The sequence below is a fragment of the Felis catus genome, chromosome D3 (assembly GCF_018350175.1).
Source record: "Felis catus isolate Fca126 chromosome D3, F.catus_Fca126_mat1.0, whole genome shotgun sequence".
Taxonomy (NCBI): Eukaryota; Metazoa; Chordata; class Mammalia; order Carnivora; family Felidae; genus Felis; species Felis catus.
This window is the reverse complement of record NC_058379.1, coordinates 90,616,093-90,638,718: the sequence shown is the minus strand read 5'-3', so window position 1 is coordinate 90,638,718 and position 22,626 is coordinate 90,616,093. Positions and strand designations below refer to the sequence as shown.

Genomic DNA, 22,626 nt, shown 5'->3' with positions numbered 1-22,626 from the left:
TGGGCGAGTCTCAGTGCCGAGCTGAGCTCTTCCTTTGCCAGCCACGGTGGAAGGTACGGGACCCCAGGTACAGGTGTGAGGCGTGAATGAGGTAACTCGTGCGAAGCACTCACAATGGCCCCTGGCACCAGGAAGTGCTCCCTAAATGGAACCAGGATGGCCTTCTTCATCACTAGCAGTGGTGACAAGAGAACCTAGCATTCCATCCACTGGTCTGTGACAACCAGGGTGGATGACAAGATAGCGACATGACCACGAATTAGAAAAAGGAAAACATGAAGAAAGGAAAGCCCGAGTTCTGTGCCCAAGCCCCAGCGGTCAGGATTCAAGTGCAAATAGCCTCCAAATGTCTTAGCGGCTGCCGTTGGGGACCAAACCCAGCAGACCCCACCTGGGCCTCTGACCCCCGCCCTTCACACCCCTGCACCCGCCAGGACTCCCACTACAGGGTGAATTCGCAGAATCACGAATTTGTGGGCCTGTGGTCAAACACACAGGACCTTCAAAGGATTTTTATGCAAAGACGCCACCTCCTGCCATAGGCCTCATTGTTATTCTTCTCGGTCACCCCTTGAGCCCAAAGTACATAATCACCCAGTAAGTGAACTGAAATGTCTAAATGGCTGCAGCTCCTAAAGGACAGAGCTATTCACCAATGAGAACAGGCAGAAAAAAACGTAGCAAGCCTCCCTGGTGCTCTGGGCCTTGGCACCAAGACCACGCAAACATGGCGCCCTGACCGCCCCCCCCCCCCACCGCCTCCTCTCAGCGGAAACCCCGCCCTCCCCTCCGGCTGCCTCTGCACAGAGCCCGGCCTCCTAACCTTTCTCCGGACGTAATTTTCATGAAAAGCTAAGCAAAAGGTAGTAGAAGCCGTCTCCCTGCTCACGTCCGTGAGTACTTCCGGCGAGAAGAGAGGCTGGGGGCCTGGACCTGTGACGTCCCACTGCAGGCGGAAGCAGTGAGCCCCAGAGAGACGGCTGGGGGGTGGGCCTGGCGGTCTCCCCGGTGGAGCCCCTCGGTGCTCCGGGGGAACCTGCAGAACAACACCGGCCCCACACGCTGGAGCCCCGAGCAGCTCAGCTTCTAAAAACTGCATTTCCAAAAGTGCAGAAACCAGGCTTTCCTCTTTGGAGCAACACGAGACTAGTTCCGAGGCCACCCAGGGTCTTTGCTGCTACAGCAAGACCGGCCCTTCCACCCCCGACCCCACCAGCCCCCACCCACCCCGGGCCCCAAGTCCCTGGATTCACACTAAGGATAACCGTAAACATTTTTCAATAGTCCGTGAGGATCCTCCGCATGAAGCAGCTCAGTCCACGTATGTACAAAACAGTCACCACTCAGTGGCTGAACTCAGCAACCCGTGGCACCCGGTAGCGTCAAACATTTTAATTATCATTAAAAAAAAAAAAAAAAAACCAACACCGCAACACTTATCATCCGCATGAAGCGTGTCACCACACAAATCACGAAGTGATGACTCTGAATAGAATTTTTGTTGGTTGACTGCAGAAGCTATATACCTCTTGTTGCTAAAATAACATCTCAAAGGCAATATAATGACGACATGACAATCTATGTAAATCAAGAACTGCATGTGGGTTTTATTTTACATTTGAGAAAACAGTGGATTTAATTGTGTGAACCGAAATGGACTGTACAATATTAATGATAGAACATCAAAATGTATAATTAATAGTGCACTGGTTGCTTTGTTTTCATTTATTTATTTTTTGTCTGATATACATGCATCTGGAAAGATGCAGGTGCCGGTAAAATTCCTCTATTTAAATCAAGCTGCAGGAACTAAATTTTATTCAAAAATCGTGGTTTTACATTATATACACAGAAATTTAATATAAAATGACAATATAAAAAGTTAAAAGAGAAAGCATACAGCCAGAAGGTACAAAGAAAGTGGAATAGATTAAAATGGTACGATAATGTAACATACAGGGGTTTTTAAGCGGATGCTGGCAATTTACAAGGAAAGGACTCCGTTTGCCCCATGTTTTTTTTTCATTTACCAATGCAGCACGCTATAGAAAGGTCAGCTTATACCAAAGCTTACATTTGTAAATAACTATAAACCGCAGTATTTTACAGGAAAAAAGAAATAGCATTTTTACACATTTTTTAAATAATAGCTTGCATACTTTTTTGCCAAAAGTGGCATTTTTTTTTTTTTCAGCATCCAGAGGGTTTGGGCAGAGTGGCAACTCGGGATGTTTGGGGTGGTGGTGGCGGTGGGTTTTTTTTTTGTGTGGTTTGGTTTGTTTTGTTCTAAATGTGTAAAGCTGTGGCTTCCTAACCCCATGAGTCCTAGACACCTTTCTATCTTCCAACAGCTGCATGCATGTTTCCTTCACAAACCAGTTCTGCATATAAAAGCTCATTTTTTAATTATTAAATAAGTTTTGTGTCTGACACAGCTTTTGATCTGAATGAAATGCCTTGAAGCCTTTTTTTCTTTCCTTTTTTTTTTCTTTCTTTTCTTTTTTTTTTTTTTCTTTTTTTGAGTGAAAGGCACAGAAATGCAATTGCAGTCCTCAAAGGGTTAAACGTGACACTACTAGGTTCTATGACCTTTATTGTCATGGCAACTTCGTAATTTTAGGATGTCTTTTTGTCATTGTTATTTGTGTCTTTCTTGCCTGCTAAATAAATGTCTCTGAGTAGTGTGCCCCACTATTTCCTACAAAAGATAGCTTAACATCAAGAACAGATGTTGAAAATAAAGGTCAGACTTTGACTCACGGAAAAAGAAAAATAACATGCACAATCGGACAAAGAGCATATAAATATAACTACAAAATATGTGTAAGAAAAACCAAGGTCCAGACAGCCGGCTCGGCAACAAAGGGAAGGCTGATTTCGGAGGCTCAGCCGGGCCTAGTGCAGTACAAAGACGACATTTAGTGCAATGTGCCTCCGTCCCTTGCATACCTGGACGCTACTGTTTTTCCAACTCTGTCACATAGATCAGGTGGTCCTCCGGGGACTTGCCGTGGGTCTTACTAAGGTGCAGTTTGACTGCGTGCTTGCTCGCAAAAGTCCGGTTGCAAAGCTTGCATTGGAATGTGGAGCCCAGATCGTCCTCGGCGGCCCCTACCGGGCCCAAAGCCTTGTTGGCCAGGACTTTTGAAACGTTCTGCTGTTCTTGAATCTGATTTAGTGGCAGCTTGGAGAGATCCTTCAAGCTGAAGCCTAAGTGTGTTTCTAGGTGATTTATGTACGTAGAAGCAGTTCTGAACTGAGAGGCACAATCGTTGCAAAAGAAAACAGGATGTCCTGTGTCCAGGTTCTTCAGGAACTTGGTACCCCCTGTCCTCCTCAGCTGGTACTTCACGTTGGCCAGCCAGTGGCTGATGGTGGTCATGGACAGCCCGGTGAACTTGGAGATGTGCACCCGCTCCTGGGGGCCCAGGTCCGCCATGATGTACTTCCCTTCCGGCGTCTCCCGCAGGCTCGAGGCAAACTGAGCCTGCAGGATGAGCAGGTGCTGGGGGTTCCAGTTGGACTGCCGCCCCTTCCTCTTGTGCACGGGCGACAGCTCGTCCAGCGCTTCCTCGAAGCTGCTGCCGTCGGCGTCCGACTTCTCCGACACCGTGGAGGGGGTGGAGGACTTGGGGGTGAGCCGGCCCGTGAGGTTTTTCACCATGTCCGAGATGTCCATGAGGGCGCTCTCCCGGAGGGGCGACGCCACGGAGTCGGCCGCGCCGGAGACCAGGGGCTTGCTCTTGGACTTGGTCAGGTCGATGGGCTGGTCGCTGTTCTCGTAGTAGTAGCGGTCGATGGCGTCGGCCTGCTTGGCGGGGGTGGCGGGGTAGACCGGCTTGTCCAGCATGCTGTTGCTGATCTTGTACAGCATGGCCAGCGGGTCCAGCGAGGGGCTCGCGGGCTTGGACACCTTGCCCAGGTGCGTGTTCATGATGGACTGCAGCGCGCTCAGCGGGTTGATGAAGGAGGGCTCGGGCGAGTGGTCCGTGATGATCCCCAGGTTATTACAGCCGTTGGTGACTTTGGCCCTGAGCGGCTCGGTGCCGTTTGGGGTGTGCGCGTCCAGCACGCCCTCCTTTTTGGCCTTCCCCGCCTCCGCCTCGGGGCCCTTCTTCTGCTGGACTTTGCCGCCGCTCTCCTCCGCTCGAGGGAAGTCCTTGTTCTCTTTGGCCACGGGGGACACGGCCTTGGCCGGGGAGCCCTTCTCCCGGTCGGCGGGCCTCTCCTCCTTCTTCACGCTGACCTTGCCGGTGACCTTCTCCACCAGCTCCTCCATGGCCGACACGTTGCTCTTGTGCGGCGGGGGCGTGAGGCTCCCCGGGGAGTGCAGGAGCGCGCTGTGCTCCGACGACAGCGACTTCACGCCCCCCGCGTAGGACGGCTGCATCTGCACGCTCTGCACGGCCGGCAGCGGCTTCACGGTGCCGGGCAGCTGGTAGGCCGCGTGGATGCTGGGGTAGCCGCCCCACGAGGGTGCGCCGTTCTGGGCTTTGCTGATGGCCGTGGACACCGTGTTCTCCAGGGACTTGAGGATGTCCACCCCGCCCTTGGGGCTGTCGTCCAGGTCCTCCTCGCGCAGGTACCGATACAGGGCGGTGGGCTCGAACTTCTCGGCCGCGTCCTGGCTCTCCTCCTTGACCTTCTTCTCCGCCTCGCCGGCCGCCGGCGCCTTCTCCCGCTCGGGCTCCTTCTTCTCCTCGGCGGGCGAGGACGCCGCGGGAGAGTCGGGCTGCTTCTTGACGTGGGAGGCGGGCAGCCGCGTGTGCGTGGTGGGCGGCAAAGGGATGGACTGGATCTTCTCTTCCACCACGGGGTCCAGCGCCAGCTGCTTCCCCTTCTTGGAGGCCGAGGTGGTCACCTTGAGGAAGTGGCCGGTGACCATCATGTGGGCAGTGAGCTGCTGCAGGGTGTCGTGGGAGCTGCCGCACTCCATGCACTTGAGGATCTGCGCCTTGCGGGCCTCGAACTGCCAGGTGTAGCTGGCGCCGTTCTGGTAGCCGTAGCGGTTGTTGGGCGTCACGTAGGGGTTGGCGGCCTTCTGGTCCTTGGCCGACTCGCCCGGCGCCGCGTCGGCGGCCAGCCCCGCCGGCTCGGGAGAGCACGGCGACGCCAGGTCCTGCAGAGCGCGCTTCTTGGTGGAAGGGACCAGTTTGGCGATGGCTGGTACTGGCTCCTTCAGAGGCACTTTCTGGTAATGCTTGGTCTTGATCATGTGGACGCTCAGGTCCTGCAGCGACTCGAAGGAGTGGCCGCAGTACATGCACTTGAGCACCTTCTGCGCGTCCTCCTTGCCTTCCATCTCCATCAGCGAGCGCTTCCTGGGCTTGGACCACCGCTTGGTCTTCTCGGAGTCCTTGTCCCGGTTGTCGTCGCGGTAGTGCCCCGTCTCGTTCATGTGCACCGTCAGCTCCACCAGCGTGTCGTAGGCGGCGCTGCAGTCCCGGCAGCGGAACTTGCTGGCGCCCGTGAACACGGACCCGTAGAGCTTGTTGTTCTGCCTGTAGAGCTGCACGGTGCTGAAGAGGCTGGGCTCGGGGAGCAGCCCGTAGGAGGACGTCTGCTGCAGCGTCTTGGCCAGCGCGGCCTGGTGCCAGTCGTAGCCCGAGCCGCCGCTGCCTCCGGTGCCCGAGCCCGAGCCCGAGCCCGAGCTGGGGGTGCTCGCGGTGGTGCCCGTGGGCCCCGCCGTGCTGGTGGGGGGCGTGGGCGCGGGGGTGGAGCTCTCCTTCGGGCCCACATCGTTGCTGCTGGTGGTCGAACCGGACTTCTTCAAGTCCAAGGCGAGGCTGGACCAGCAGGACTCGGAGAACAGGTTGGCATACACAGCCTTGATCTGTGCCAAGCTGTCCTGGGGGTAGGAGACGCCGTCCGGGCCCTGCGGATCCTCTTTGCCCTCTCTGGAGGAAGAGCTCTTGAAATGGACCAGCTGGTCGCTGTTCTCACTGAAAGGGGACCCGTAGCCCGCGTCCTGATTCGTCGCGGTGCTGACCGGGGAGTTCTGGTAGCTCTGGGCTTCTTTGATCTCCGCTTCCTCGTTGCACACGTACTCGCCGTCCTGGACGTCCAGGGACAGCCCATCCTCCTCCACGGCTTCTTCATCTATCTCTGCTGCCTTTAGTTCTTCCTCGGGAACATAAGCTAGGAGAGAAAAATGAAACACAGTGAGAGGAAATCAATCATCTTCAAGGACGCGGCCTCCCCAGCAGTTAGATGGTCTTTAAAGAGAAGTTTCTCAGCCAAGCTCCCAGGTCACACTTTACGGAAGCAGCCGCTTACGGCTCCGCGGCGGAACCCGGGTTTCACCCAGGACGACGTCCCCCCTCCCGAGTGAATACATCTGCGCCGAAGGGGCCTCTACTAAAGGGCCAGCAGCCGCCCCCTTCTTCGAGACGTCAGTTTGGCCGTCACAGCGGGGGCCGCAAGGGGAGCCTGGCCCCCTCCTCCCAGAGGCCCTTGCTTTCCTAAGTGATATGCGGGTCTGTTACGCCTTCCCACCGGGTGGGACCCGGCTGTCGGCTTTGAGGGCAACATATTCCACAGACAGGATCATATGGTTTCCATAAATAAAAAGCCTCCTCCGCGGCAAGCGATGAAAATACTCTCGGCCTCACTACAAAGAACCACACGTCGCGCCACCAGCCCCCGGCCTGGACAAAGCTGGCGTCACCCGCAGGGGGACCCCAGAGAGTGTGCCAAGCAGCATCGCCCACAGGAGTCTAAGGCGGAGACGACCCACATATCTGGTGACAGACGAATGGAGGAACACAGTGTGTGTATATGCACACTGGAATATTACGCGGTCTTAAAGAGGAAGGAAATTCTGATACCCGCCATTGTGCGGACGAACCTGGAGGACGTCATGGTGAAGGGAGATCAGCCAGACACAAAAGGACACGTACTGTCTGATTCCACTGATATGAAGCACCTATAACAAGTAGTCAAATTCACAGAGACAGAGGGTACAAGGTAGTTTCCGGGGGCAGAAGGGGGGAGGGGGGCCGGGGAGTTAGCGTTTCGCGGGGAGCCGAGTTTCGGCTTTTGGGAAGACAGAAAGTTCTGGAGACGGATGGTGGGGATGTGGTTGCCTGACAAGTGTGAATGCACTTAATGCCACTGAAGCGTCCACTTAAAAATGGATTAAAATGTTCACTTTTACGCTATGAACCTTTTACCACAATAAACACATTTTCTTTACGTGTTAACAAAGCCAGTGGAAATGCTACAACAGAGCGACTCCTTGGGCTGATGACGTCATTTCCCAGAGGAAACTACGGGATGCGGACAGCTGTCACGTGAATGAGAGGGTTGGAGGGCACATAAATCATTAGATGAAACCTGATTTTTTTTACTGCGGGACATTTTAGATCTTTAAAATGTGACCTATCTCGTTAATTCTCAAGGGGAGCTAACTCTATGTACCGCCTCTCATTTGACCAAAATACATTTATTTGCATTTTTATTATTATTTTTTTTTATTTTATTTTTTTTTTAGGAAACAACTAGCTGAATGAGTGCTCTGTCCACCTCTTGGGAAATTTGGGCTTAAGACATTTTCCAGGAGGCCCCTAGTAAAATGCACCGCTATGATGCGAGAGGGGTGTCTCATTAAATCTGATCACTCTTTATCACCTTATCAGAGCCCGATCCTCAGGGAACGTGGCATTGAGCACACGCGTTTGCAGGGACAGTTGATAGGAGAGACCGAGAACATCTCGGCTGCCCGAAGGGCGGACGCGGGGCGGGGGGTGGCAGGAAGTGACAGGACAATGTCAGCACCTGCAGACAGAGGGCTTCGGGTTGGGGCAGCCACGCGCACTTCTGGGCATGTGCACACACAGGCACGGGGAACACGGTGGAATCGGTCACGTGGACCCTGCAGAATCCCTGCACGCACCAGACACCGTGGGCCATCCCGCACCAGGGGGCTGGCATCGAGCAACCTGAGCCTAAGCGTTCACGTGTTTCACAGCTGAAGTTCACGCGAAGAGCGGTCCGCTAACAGACCCGGGCGCTACGGTTCCGTTAATGCTGTGCGGCCAGCAGGGAAAATGAGCAGGAGGGCAGGGGCTGAGGTTTACTACAGGCACGGGCCTCTGCATGGCGCTCCAGACAATCCTACACGGCCCTCCTGTGAAACGTAAACCTCATAAAACTGAAACAACAACAACCCCTCCCCCAACCCCCAAGATTTCCAAGTTGGACCTCGCCTTCATTTGCTGTATAATTATTAAGGGTTGAGGACCATCCAGGGCTCTGAAGGTTTGAAGCTCCAACCCCCGGCCAAGGGTCCTAGTTTATGAAGCCTCGTCACCTGGGCCCCAAGGTCCACCCCTGCGGGTTCTGATGGGGACGTCTAAGACCACGAAGCAGTCCGGGCGGGGCAGAGTCCGTTTGAAGATGCGGGCCCCAAGTCCCACAGGTGCTGGCCTGACTCTAAGCTGTCCCGAAGCAGCCCCAGGGGCACCCCCGTAGGCGGCTGCACGCACCAGGGGCCGTGGCAGGCAGCTGCCTCGTGGACCTGGTCTGTCCTCTTTGAGGAAACTAGGATTCACGTCCTAGCAACTAATGAAAACTAATTTCGGGGCGCCTGGGTGGCTCAGTCGGTTGAGCGTGCAACCTCGGCTCGGGTCCTGGTCTCACAGTTCGTGAGTTCGAGCCCCGCCTCGGGCTCTGTGCTGACTGACAGCTCAGAGCCTGGAGCTGCTTCGGATTCTGTGTCTCCCTCTCTCTCTGTCCCTCCCCCACTCACGACCTGTCTCTCTCTGTCTCTCGAAACTAAAATAAACGTAAAAAAGATTTTTTAAATAAATAAATAAAACTAATTGCAAGGAAAGGTTTCATCTGAACCAGTTTGGCTCGGCCTGGGAGGCCCATCACCGTGGGTCTGCTCCCTGGATCACCGGTCAGCTGGTCTGTCTCCATCCCTGGACGGTAGCAAAGCCACCCCCTGCCTACCCCCGGGCTGGCACCCAGCAGCATGTCCTGAATAAATAAATGACTTCCATCCCAGGTCTGCAAACCCAGAAATGGGAGATGCCCCATAACACCGCTACGGTTCGTTCAGCACCCCCTGGTCCCCACAGCAGACCCATTCTGGGTCTGGAATGGTATAGACACAAGGAGGCTGGCACCTGCCTGCTCCCTCGGGCACAGGTTTCATCCCCTCCCCCGGGCACCCCTACCCCCCGACGGCGTGCAGTATCCGGGGGCCACGCTCCATCCCAGGCCGTCCTCCTCCTGGGGCAGTCCAGTCTACACTGGGAAGTTCCTGGGTTGAGCTCAAATGAGTTCCACTGACAACTCCACATGCCCCCAAGTAGCAATTGTCAGGTAGAACCACACAGAACAAACGCCAGCCTCTTCCACAAGGAAACCCTCCCAAGGTATCATTTCTGAATGAGCCCTTCCCTCGGCTGGGATACCCACGTCCGCTGTTCTCCAGGAAGCGGGTGTTGGGGAGGGGGGGGATCCCTAATGTGCCCACCCTCCTGGAGTTCACGGGAAGGGAGCCCCAGCATGCACTAAGGGGAAACCCGGGATCCTACCCGCTCTCCCTGCCCCGGGCTCAGCATGCCCACCTTCCCAGCATCCCTGTGGGGAGGCAGCTTCAAGGTCCCTCCTGCTCCAGCCACAGCCCTGGGGATGGCACACGCTGACCCTGCTGTCCCCAGACCAGGGCACCAGCCGCCTCCAGCCACCCCCTCCCATCGGTCCTGCCAACTGGACGGCGGTCTCTTTCAGGGGATCCCACCTGTTCCGTGAGTCCCCCCAGCGCACATGTCTAGGACCACCGAATCGATGCCCCCCACCCCCCGTACAGACCCGCTGGCCACAGGCCCTGACAGGGACGGTACGTGAAGGCTGGGCTTGCACGTCTGCAGAGTGAGCTGTGTCTGGCACACAGAAGGAGCTCCAATCGCTGCCACATGAATTTGTCACGGTGTGAGTGTTCCAGACACTCCCAAGTCAATTATGTACAAACAAAACGTTCCTCCTGCCCCCTCCCCAAGTAACAGCGCGCTCACCCCCGAATTAGGACCCCCCTAAATCACCTGTTACTGAACCACCCCAAACAAAACAAGTCACCCACTCTGGAGACAGAGCCGTTGTCCCTGTTTGCAAGCCCGGCATCCAGCGCTGCCCCCCCGACCTCAGCAATCCGGACCCCAGGCCAACCACCTGCCGCTGCAGCAGCCTTCCAGCCAGGCCACCCCGCTTCGTCCCGCAGCCCGGGGACCCCGCCCTGGCCATCCCGGAGTTAAAACCTCCATTAAAGTCATGTCCTACACGGGGGCGGGGTGGGTACAAATCCCCACGTGGGCCCCTCCTCCTGCCACGCGTCCAGCCCTGGGTGGGACCCGGGCCCAGACAGTGCCTCCCCGGACCTCGTGAACACTTATCCTCACGGGGAGGCTCAGATGTCGCCTCCGTCGTGACGCCCCTCTTAATCCCTGCCAGAACCCACTGTTCCCCGAAGAACTGAGAGATGTTTACTCGCCTGTCCTCTTAGTGAAACCTCAACTTTCAGCCCGCGGGCCCCGCCGGGAGGGGCGTGTCCACACTATCACCTCGCCGCACCCCACGAGCCCTCAAGGCAGCATCACTGAGATGCCTGCTTTGCAGATGGGGAAACCGAGTCTCTGAGAAGCTGACCAACTCCCGCAAGGTCACGCGGGGAAGAAACAATGCGGCATTCAAATCTGGGTCACCTGACACCCGGCCACCTCAGAACGAAGCTGCTCTCCTTCGTCAGCGTCCCAGTGCCAGCGAGCACGTCCAGTAACTGCTGTGGGCAGGACCGACCCCAAGTATTCCGTAGGGAGTATCAGAGCACCTCTTCTGTGCCCGTCGTGGGGTGTGACTGACAGAGTCGCAGCCAAAGAAGTCAGATGTCTGAAATGCTGACACCCTTAGGCCGCGTAATTGTACTTGGGGACGGACAGCCACGAACACGATACGAAACACAGAAAAGGCTTTCTGCACAAAGATGTCCTTTATATATTATTCCATACACAATCCGCCATGCTCTGAATCTCCAACAATAAAAGGTAATTAAGTGATTTGTAGTTGATCCCCACGATGCACAATTATTCAAACATTAAAAAGTGTCTTGGGGCCCCTGGGTGGCTCAGTCGGTTAAGCGTCCGACTTCAGTGCTCAGGTCATGAGCTCATGGTTCGTGGGTCCAATCCCTGCATCAGGCTCTGTACTGACAGCTCAGAGCCTGGAGCCTGCTTCAGATTCTGTGTGTTCTCTCTCCCTCTGCCCCTCCCCTGCTCATGCTCTGTCTCTATCTCTCAAAAATAAATAAATGTTAAAAAATTTTTTTAAAAAATAAAGGGGCACCAGGTGGCTCGGTCAGTTAAGCATCCGACTTCAGCTCAGGTCATGATCTTGTGGTTCGTGGGTTCGAGCCCCGCATCAGGCTCCCTGCTGACAGCTCAGAGCCCAGAGCCTGCTTCGGATTCTGTGTCTCCCTCTCTCTCTGCCCCTCCCCCGCTCACACTCTGTCTCTCTCTCTCTCTCAAAAATCAACATTAAAAAAAAATTTTTTTAAGTGTCTTTAATGACATGGAGAGTCATTAAGTGCAAACAGCAAAGGACAAAACTGTATACACAGTACAAGGGAAAACTTCTTTTCAAAGAATGTTAAGAGTGGGTTTTTTTCTAGATAAAGAATATATGGGTTATGTCGAGTGACGTGGCTCTTGATAAATATCTCTGCCTTCAAAACCTTCTTCTGTGTTTTCACCTCAACAAACAAGGATTAGCCATCCCTCTCTGTTCCTGGAATGAAACAGCAGCCCCAAACCTTCCGTGAGCACCTGGCAGCCGGGAGCCAGACCCCGGGACCAGGGGTTCCAGGAAGGGCAGGGCCCAGCCTGGGGGCAGAAATGTGCAAAGGCCTTTGTTAATTGTTACTTTTCAAAAATTTTTAACAAGTAGAAGGGGGCAGGCACGTAGGGGTGCAGGTGGTATCTGGATGCCAGCGGCCAGGACCATCTTCCACACCGCCCCCCCCCCCCCCCGCGTGTTCCTGTCCCACCCTCTCCTGGAGGGGGCTGCGGGTCCCAAGGAGGGGCCTAGGCGGCGGGCCTCCCCAGCGGCCCTCAGCCCCCCAGCTCGGCGGTCATCACGCTGCAGGACCTCAGCCTTCGGCCCGCATGCTCTCTGTCCCGTTCTAGAACATTAAGGTGACACTCCACCACCGGCTCGTCCAGCATCCCAGTCCTGATAAATTGATATTCCCTGCTATCACACTCTTCTTCCATTGCTCTAGCCCGTTGACCTGTTCCCTGAAGGAGTTAACTTTCCAACGCTAACGTATGTGGAGCCCAAGGAAGCGTGGACCCAGAGGGGCAGCTGGGGGCCGCCTGCCCTGTGCCCGCATCGTGACACCCTGCGGACCCCAGAGGTGTTTTCCTGCTCCGCCCTAGGATAGGACAGTAAAATTAGCTTGTGGAGAGAACACGTCCCCTTGAGCAGGTAATCTGCATTCTAGTGGCCCTCCAGTCAAACCACAGGTAGGGGCGCTCATGGTCACCTGAGAACACAGACGACGGGGCGAGGGATTCAATGTCCACGAAGACGAAGGTGTGAGGGAGCCCATGGAATGTTCCAGAGTGATTCTGTGAGCCATCAGCCAGCCTCCTTTACCCCTCTGCCCTCCATTCCAAGAGCTGAGTGGGCTCCAAGGCCCCAGCACTAACGGTAACAATAGACACAGTTAACAATTACCAGGGCATCACCCCCTGCATGCCCACCAACGGCCAGCACCCACCAGCACTTGACCCCTGATCTTCCAATCCTCTCCATCTAACTGCTGGGCGGCTGATGAATGGGCCTGCCTGAGGCTCCCCCAGGGTCAGGGCTGGGCTCCAACCCTCCCCGCCTCGCCTACAGACCTGCCCTTTAAAAGCAATGCTCGAGCCCCCCAGGCGACCCCCCAACGGCTCCTGCCTTCCAAATCTGGGCTCAGGCCAAGGCCACTCACATCCCAGGGTCAGAGCCGTCAGAGTGCTCTAAAACCTACTGAGTTTCATGTAAGAGTTTGGACCTGAGGAGGACGAGAAGGCTGGATCTTGCAGGACAGGGTTGTCCTGAAGACGGAAATTCTCAGACCACACCTACCCCACGGGGCCTGAAAAGACCAACCGAACATCGGGCTTCAGCATTGGGCAGGGAAGGAGGCCTTTGGTTTTGCCACATCTCTAGCAGGAGGAATGGGCTAAACTACTTTTCAAGACAAGGCTCCCTGAGCCACATCTATGACACATGGCAGGTGCACGGAGCGACCCTAGGTGTGTACAGGGGTGACTGAAGGATGAGTGCCCCAGGCAGCCTGAACCCGGAGGCCGGGGTAAGTGGGTACGGGTGACATTCTAGCTGCTCATCTCTACAGGGTCCAGGCCAATGAGGCCACCATTGTGGACAGACCTCCATCATTATCGCGACAGGAGGACAGATGTGGGGAAGGGACAGACCGATGAGGCACCTCGGAAGGAGCCCCAGCCCAGTCACCTATGGACAGTGCGGCCCCCACACACTCACCCACTTGTCAGGGCCTCAGTTTCCCCAAACCGCATTCATGGCAACTACTGGTGTCTTTGGGGGGGAAGGGGTTCTAGGAAGCGCTCATGGACACGGCAGCCGTGATCATCGCGCCCGAGTCTGTGCCTGTGGGTCCTGCCGCCTCCGCCTCAGGTCCTGCGGATACAAAGCAAACTAGCAAATGCGCACGGAGGGACCGTCCCCCTACGCTGGGCCTAAGAGGCACCCCTGCTTAGTCTTGTGCCTCTCCAGCTGTCACTAACCTCTGAACAACCGGAACAAAATAAGGGTTTGTCCCACTGAGAGCCGACCCATCACTGGCCTTCACCGTTGGGTAGATGGTGCACTTACCAATCAGACTCCAAATTCACACCAGGGGATTATTCGGGAAGTGCGGTCTTTAACGTCCGCGTTTTCCAGGCCCCTCTGGCTGCCCTTTAGCAGTCTCCCTGACAGCTACTCCTTCCAGAGGAAGGAGGGGGGGTGGGAGCTCGAAGGGAGCAGAAGGGGGCTCCCGATTAGCAGCTCTTCCCGAGGCCGGTGCAGGATGTGGGGGGCGGCGGGGTGGGGGGAGCAAATGAACAAGAATCAGTCTGGGAGACTTTGCTGTTTATCCAAGGTCTTTCCCTCCTTAGCGCGCATAATCGAGAGTTGGCTGTGAATGAGGAAAATGGATATTTAAAAGTGACAACTATCAAACAGAGGTCTCATCCCTGCTTGGTTACGGGCTTCCAGTAAATACCAAACTTTGCTACCGTATTGCCACCTGGTGAAACCATACAATCCTACCAAATTACACGTCTATCTACATCCAACCAGGTTTTAGACCGGCAAATGTGATATCCATGAGCAGATGGCCATTATATCAAAATACATTTACTCCAAGGGGCCAATTCACAAACGGGTCTCACACACACCTACGTGATAAACGTACAGCTGCAATTCATCGTGGGGTCTTGCAAAACACACTTTCTTCCAAATTTATAACTGATCACTTGTAAAGTCACTTCACCTCTGTTACGAGCAGAGCAGGTGGTTTCGATGAAAGGTAGAATACACTGGGAAATAAAAAATGCAGAGAAAGCAGATATAGGTAAGAGCTCGTTCCTTCCTACTCTGAAACGGACACTAAAGTACAAGCAGGATATATGTTAATTTACGAACATACGTTCTGATTTTTCGCAGGAAGATACTCTGCCAAGCAAAGCTGAAACACCACTTCTGCTCTCATGCGATAGGAGCAAAAATTTTCCTATCACTCTGGCAGATTTTAATTGCCTGGTACCAATCATTAACGTCCTGGTCTGCAAAACCATCTGATTTATTCCAGAATTGTTTCTTTATTTAAAACCTGCTAGAAGCCATTTTTAAGAACTGCGGAGTCCGTCTCTTCAGTCTCATTAGGAATCCACAGGTAACTTCCTTCACTATCATTTCTTCTTTTCCTCACGGTCCCCGAATGCAATGTCGAGTTCGAAGAGGAAGAAGAAACCCCCTTTTAAGGCTCCTCCCAGCCTCCCAGTGGCATGCCAGGTCTTAGCCTTCCATCCAGAGTCACAATAACGGCATAACACAAAGTAGGGCTTAGCCCTGATTAACGAGACCGCAAACCTTCACCAGTTTTCAGTGATGTCAGGAAGGAAAAATGCACGAGAACCTTGCAAAATTAGAAGAGAACTTAAAATGATGCAAGAACACCAAGAAGTCAATAATTCTTCCACGATCCTGGGAAAACACACACCTTTCGGCACCACTGGCCAATAGGTTCACAAGCTATGCTAACGTTCCCTTGGTCCATCGCCAACAGGTGCACACCCAGTGCCACGCAGGGGGGATCCCAGGCTTCCAGTCACTGCCTCCGCATCACGGAAGGACGACGCCGCTCTCTGGCAGTCGGACCAGCCTGGGCTTACAAACCCAACATCCGCAAGCCACGCCCAGAACGCTGGGTTCCAACCTGGTACGATCTGACCACCGACACCAGAAAAGACTTCCATCAGATAGGGTCAGGTTCATCCTCACGGATGACGTCTGCAAGTCAGGAGGGGAGACTCGTACATGGAATCTCTCCCCAAGTGGCCGAAACCAACAAAGACGTGTAAGTCAGCTCAAGCACCTGTTGGTTCTCAGACTATCGGCCATATACACAAGAGCTGGCATGGAGAACCAACAGCGAATGTGACATCCGGTCACTTTGCAGCCTTGCACGTGGTGCGCCCTACAGTTCCTCAACCAAGTTTTCTGCTACCGAGTCAACTCCCGCAGACCTTCGCTCCTCAGGGGTGTCGGAACACGGAAGTGACACACGATGGAGAGCAAGGGCTCCACGGTCTCTGAACCCCACCCAGGGCTCATGTCTCGGGAGTGTGTCCGTTTCGAACCCAGCGTCTTATTCTCGCAAAGGCACGGGGTGAGACAGGAGAAACAGGAACTTCAGCTTTTGGGGGACGGGGGCACGGAGGTCATCAGGTGCGGGGACACACATGGACTTGTGGACATGGGTGACGGGCGGACTTTTAACAGAAAGCTAGGGGAGTTTTTCTCCTTAAGTCTGCTATGGCCAGATGCAAATGATGTGCCCCTGTGATTCGCCACCACAGCATCCTGCTGCAATCTCCCACATGAGACTCTCCACACTTGATTGGAAGCTCAACACAAGGTCACACAACACCCAACTTCCTGGAAAACCCCTTAATGACCACAGTGGTGACTAGAGCAAAGGGACATCCACACGGCCACGACAGAAAGCACCCTTCTCTCACCAAAACAGTTGGGTTTGTTTCCACTGTTACCGTTTAGTTCTCCCAACTGCCTTCCTAGATGCCATCGAAATTTTTCTTACCGAGACAGAGAGAGACTGACTCGTAAAAAGTGCCGAGCTCAGGCAATTATTTGCCATCACCTTTTGTTTTCACTGCAAGCTACAACTTTCCGAAGATCTATACGGGTACAGGTGTGCCAAAATACAGTATTTGCGGAAACTGTTACTTCTAGTCTCGAAACTGCGAGAACGATACCGTTCGCCAGGTGAATGAGTGTGATTTCTTGGCCTACGAGACTGTTATGCGAGCAGCTACTGTTTCACAGGAAACAGAGTCAGCTCCACGGCACTGCGTTTTCGCCACGAAAACCCCCACCCTCAGCGCCGCTCCCTCCCCTGCGCCTTCACCCCCCACCCCGCGGAAATCTGATGAATGACTACGCTGGGGAACGGTAACCGCAGTATAAAACTCTCCTCTCACTTACAGAAACAAGTGACATTTCTCCCCGTCAAATGAAACAAAGACTCCAAACCATCCTCTGCCATTTCTTTTTGTGTAAAAACGGCCTTGCCGTCATCCCCCCACCCCCCGCCGCCCCTTCCCGAGCCCGGCACGCGGTGTGGAGTGTGATGGTCTGGGCACACGCGGTGGGTCCCGCGGTGCCTGGGAGAACACGCCCAGCAGTGGAACAGAACGTCGCAACGAGCCCACGGCGGCACCTGCGCGTGCGTGCCCGCACCTGCGTCTGTGTGCAGGTGTGTGCCTGCGTGTGCACGAGCGTGCGCATGGGTGAACGGAGAAAAACTGCACGGGCCTCTTCGTTCCCCAAATGGGAATGAAACACCCAGATCCTATGGTTAGATTTCATTTAAAAAGGAAATTAAATCTTGCTAATATTTTTTGTCATAAAATGGGCCTTCTGGATGCCAGCGTGTCCCTAAAGATGTGCTGTCATCTTAAGCAACACGAAATCCTGTGCATTGTAATGCAAGTGGACATAAGGCAATGTATACGGCCCCTGTTAGAGTTTAATCTGATGTCAACAATGTGCGCCCTGACGGCTGAAAATGTAAAAATACACACTCATTGTCCGAAAAGAGATTTTCATCTCGAACTGTAATTATACACTGAGGCACAAACATCTTATCTTTGGCAAATGAGATAAAGACGATATTTCTCAAATTGTAGCCCAACATTCCAAGAAACATCTTTGTTTCTTTGAAGGAAACACAATTTGCTCTATTCCACGGTCATTTTAAGGACGGTGAGAAGGGACAGCTGTATTTGTTTTTTAAGGGCTAAACGGAGTGAAGTTCCAAATTCCCTCGAGTCTTAACACCACTGGCTGTGAGCAATTAGGTTTGGAGCCCCCCAGCCTGCCCCTTCACCTCTACCCCAATTACGCACTATGGAAAGGTGTTCTCCCGAACCGCCCCGCGCTCTATTCCACAGGAGATGAACGCTCCAGGACTCTGCCTCCCCGCTATCCCTGCCCCTCCAGAAGATGAACCCAACTGGGGGTGCCTCATTTGGAAGAGCTGAAACACCAACAGAAGGCAGGCTTTGCCCTGAACCTGGCTTGCTTTCTAAAAGTCAGCTCCGAACCCGTGCTTTGGATTATAGCGGGTTACTCAGAATGCCTGCTCACACAACGTGCAAGCACCCACCCGTATCCGTTCCTACTTGGTGGCAAAACATCCCGATATAAAGCGAAGGATGTGTTCTTTCAATAAACGATGCTCAGCTCTTGCCACGCCCCCAGATGCAGATATCTGGAGTCATTCTGGTGTTGGCATTTCATATGACAGGCTAGCTGACTACTGTCTCCACCTTGAGCCCACTTGGATTTTAAGTAACGTCATCTAACTTGGAGGAAGGTAGTGACCCTGGCAAACACAGCATACACATTCAGCATTTTAGTATGAAAATACATTGAATGATCCACATTCACATACTTGAATTGACAAGGACATTACGGGACACTTGGCACAACTGGGTTTTTTTCTCTTCCTGGAAGACTTCATGCTTTCTCTAGACGCAGAGTAACGTGCATGGGGCACCGTGAAGAGGAAGGGAGTGCCGACTCTTACAAAATGTGAAATAGCACCAACAACTCAAATAAAATGGCTTCTTCGCATGGCTGCCTGAGGATGCACGGTCACTTTCTAGGCAAAGAGAAAACCACTCAAAAAGCAGATCATTTACACTGACGGAGAAATGAAGAAAACACAGTCCCTTTGAGGGTTTGAGATCAGGTTCCAAGAGGCATCGCAAGACCACCCTTGGGTTTCGGCGGACGAAGACCACCCCTGCTGGCCGTCCGACAGAGAGGGCTAAGGGGCCCCGGCCCTGCTCGTCCCCCCTCGGCCCCTCGGAGCGGAGCCCGGTCATGAGCAGAGGTGGGCGTGGGGGCCAGGCTGCCTTGTGCCTCACGGCGCTTCGGCAACTGCGATCTCCGAGATTTCCTTGCCCTTCCTCTTCCATCTGACGCACTATCCACGCGGGCATTCTCATTAGGCCTCCACCACCAAAGGGAGTGGAAATGAACCAGCCCAGGCCCCTCCCCGCTCCACTCTGTCGAGATGATTTCATCGAAATGTTCATTTTCATCCCTGCCGGCAACATTAGAATGGAAGTATTTAACCTGTTTCCATTACTTATACAAATTACCATTCTGGGGTAGGACAGATGTTAGAATCACGCCACATAACTGACTTCCATACATTCTTTACAGGAAGCGTGGGGAGACGGAACGCCGCTGGATCGTATCATCCAGGCTCAAGAAGGTTCTGTTACCAGATTCATTAACTTTGCACATCAGCATTTCACCTGCTTTCTTCATGAAAATTCCCAGGCTAGTTGGGCTCATTTAATTTGGAGAAGGAACCCTTTGTCAGCGATGATGTTTTGATCAGGTGCGCTACGAGAGTGGGGAGGGGCGAGGCAGGGGGGGAGGAGGTGGGGAGAAACAAGAGTGGGGAGAGGGAAACAACCTTGTCGAAAATGTTACCTTTCCAACATGAATGATGAAAGAGAAGTCAGTTAAAGACGCTGGTACTCAAAGATGGCTGTCACTTCACATAGACACTGGCACAACTCACCTAGACAGGTGACACTTTGGTGGAAGCAAAATCCTGCTGCATTATTGAGCACACCGGGGAGGGGGTGCAGGCAGACTGCAGGCCCGGGGTGCCTGGGGCACCCGGAGAAGTGAATTCGGCAGGTGAAGGGATTTCACTCTTCATCTGCATCCTTAAGTGGAGCTGGAGATAGTCCCCTGGCTAAACGGATAGAAAAGGCACCGGAGTCACAGTCTAGGTGCGAGCCCCGTGCATTCTTGACATCACGTCTCCCCGAGATCCGAAGCAGAGGCTGGAACGATGCTCCATGTAATTGGGGGGGGGGACTCAGGGCCCTTGAACTCGTCGTTACTTTCCTTTTCAGAAATTTACCCTAAATAGCAATTCCTAGTCGGTCTGAGGACACTTCCTCTCCGATCTCTGGCGAAGGTTGTGCGTGGCGCCCCGAGTCCGCCCAGAGACCACACCTCTCGGTGCCTTGGCTGCAGGTGGGATTCTTGGAGAACACACAAGCTTCGACAATTTCTAGGAAAAGGTTTTAAGATGAAAGATTCGCTCGTGGTGCAACAAAACAAATTCTGTTCCAGCTGTTCCCACAGGACCGCCTTTCTCACTAAGAGCAGCTAAGTAAAGGAAACTCAACTCCTGACTTTGTAGTTCCCGTGTTTCTCTCTTCCTCTCTGTCTCTGTTGGTTCTGTCGATGAAACCGCTTGGAAAGAAGTGCTGGGCATGTTGAAGTTATTGAGAAAAGAAAGGGGAACGAAAATATCCAGAGGGAGAAAGAAAGGCAGCAGGTAGCTATGGGAGAGGACTCCAAGTGGAAATTAGCAAAGCCGAGTCACGTGCAGAAAAAAAGGATGTTGACCGCTAACCGTTCTCAAATACCCACAACATAGCTTGAAAAGAAAAAAGTACGCACATATGAATGCATTCTGCGTAGAAAGGGAGAGAGCCTGCCATCATCACCAGAAGCCTTTTTTTTTTTTTCTTTTCCGTGACAACACTGAAATCCGGTCTCAGATAGGAATAAAATAGATTCTGAGATAATGATCCACCTAGATAGGGAGCATCACTTTTTTCAGCACACCGGAAATTTATTTGGGAGGATGAATAATATACTATTATTTTGAAAGAACTGATTTGCTTGTTCTTGGGTAAACATTTCGTAAAACATTTCGTACCCACAGACTATCTCCTGAACCAGCGATATGCACTGGGTTAAAATGTCCTTGACTAGTAACAGGTAGTAGGAGCCCTTTCTCTGGACCAGACACTATCTTGGGCGCTCTGCATTTATTAATCGCGTTAAGCCCTCGGCAACAATGAGGGGAAAGCCTACTATAACCATGACTTCCACATGGGGAAACTGAGGCACAGGGATTCCGTGGGCTGCCCCCGGACGCGTTAGCAGCAGGTGGCCTTTCCCGGCAGTCTGTTTCAGAGCCAGGCTCCTGACATGCACCCATATTACCGCACACGGAACCATTTCTATCAGGAGCTATAAGCGGCATGGGTTTAAAATGAATCCTGTCTTCAGAATATGCTGTTTGTAAAATCAGATCTTTATCTGCATGAAGGTCAGCAGAATTGCTCCTGGGCATTTCTGCCTGAAAGTTGTGTTCATCTGTATCAGCCATGACAGGCTGCGGGGAGAGCCTCTCTGGGACTGGCATCCGCCAACCCCACCCCCCCCCGTCCCCCAACCCCCGGAATGCACTTGCAGCCACACTGACCCAGGCTGGTCACAGAGGCAGAGGGTAGGAGGGCGTGGCCAGGGGCTGGGGAGAGGCACGGGAGTTAGCCTTTCATGGGGACAGCGTTTCGGTTCGGGAAGGTGGAAAGTGCTGGAGATTGAACAACAGTGTGAATGCCACTGAACTGCCCACTTCAACACAGACTGGTAAACCTTATGTTGTGTGTATTTTACCATCATGAAAAAAAAGCAGTGGGGGGGGGGGGGAGCCGAAAAGAAACAAAGAATCTGTTTCTAACCAGGCTCCTTCTAGCAAGCCCCCTCTCTGTGCACCCAGGGCCTCCCTACCGCAGAATGGGTTCTGCACTGCCACCTGGCCAGGCCTCGGGGGACCCCCCTCCCCCGACCTGTGCGCAGGTCACCGGGGGCCAAGCGATCTGTCGTCCTGATGAAGCGTGCAACCACATCCTTGTGGACCTCGGCTCCTAGCAGCTAGCATGGCAGCTGAAGCAAAACAGTTGTTCAATAACGACCGGCTGGAATAATGAATTAAAGAACAAACAGACCCTAGATTTAATCCAAAGCCAATCAATGTAGATGAACGCACTGAGGACGTTGCTTTGTTCATACAAACGGTATAAATTTCTACGTGGCCCAGTCACCTGGGAAGGTACACCTCGCTGTTGCGGGGCAGAAATGACTCCGTCTGTCAAGCTCTAGTACAAAATGCCCGTTCAGAAACCTGAAAAAACAAAAACAAACACACAAACAAAAAAAAACGCACACTAACACGATGTGTGGCAGTCGGGATCAAGACTCCCTTCCGTCAATCAAACACACTTCCTCAAAAGTTCTGACGGCCCTAATGATTCGACTGTGCGTCGGAACAACATATCAACAGGGATCATAAAGGAAAGAAAATGGGGTGGAAAAGGGAAAAAAGCACCGCTCCGAAATCCTGTCTCAGAAGATCCATCTTTCCTGAGCTGTGCCTCCCGTTAAATCAGTAAGAATATCTGTCAGGGATGTCCTGCTACACCATTTGGCTGATGTCAAACCTAAATAAACCGGATCAGAAAACCAGCAAGTGGCAGGAGAGAAACGGATGGGCGCAGCGCGGTCCTCCCGTAACTCACATGGTCTGCTTGCTGATTTTTGGGGGAGGGGAGGGGGGCAGCGGTGGCAATCACCACAGTCATTTGCGGTACTAATGTCCAATTCAGCTTCCCTTCATTCCCCTGATTTAGGTGGTCAGAGTGGTTCCGTAGCCGACACGGGGAAGCTGTACTGTTTAGCAGGCTGTTTAATGGGAAACTGGCAGTCTTATTTCTTTTCTAGATTTGGTTTGTCACTAGGTCTCCATTACATGCCACTCAGCTTTGAAGTCTTTGGACAGGACTAATCAAAAGATGTCATTTGACCTACACAGCATGGCAGAAACTTGGAGAAGTCTCATAAAGCGACACTCTGGCTGTAAATAAAATGACATTATTATTTCCTCTCTCCTATCATGTAGAAAAGCCAATTATGGTAATGCAC

The 22,626-nt window shown here is 53.3% G+C and overlaps 1 protein-coding gene across 1 annotated transcript in view; it reads right to left on the bottom strand.

Moving 5' to 3' along the window:
- Positions 1-1,583: 1,583 nt before the first annotated feature.
- TSHZ1 (teashirt zinc finger homeobox 1) overlaps positions 1,584-22,626 on the bottom strand; it is a 75,036-nt gene continuing 53,993 nt past the window's right edge. Inside the window, exon 2 of the mRNA XM_023242110.2 lies at positions 1,584-6,138. Within this exon, the coding sequence (XP_023097878.1) occupies positions 2,957-6,138 (3,182 nt within the window). The 3' untranslated portion in view covers positions 1,584-2,956. The remainder of the gene's footprint in view (positions 6,139-22,626) is intronic.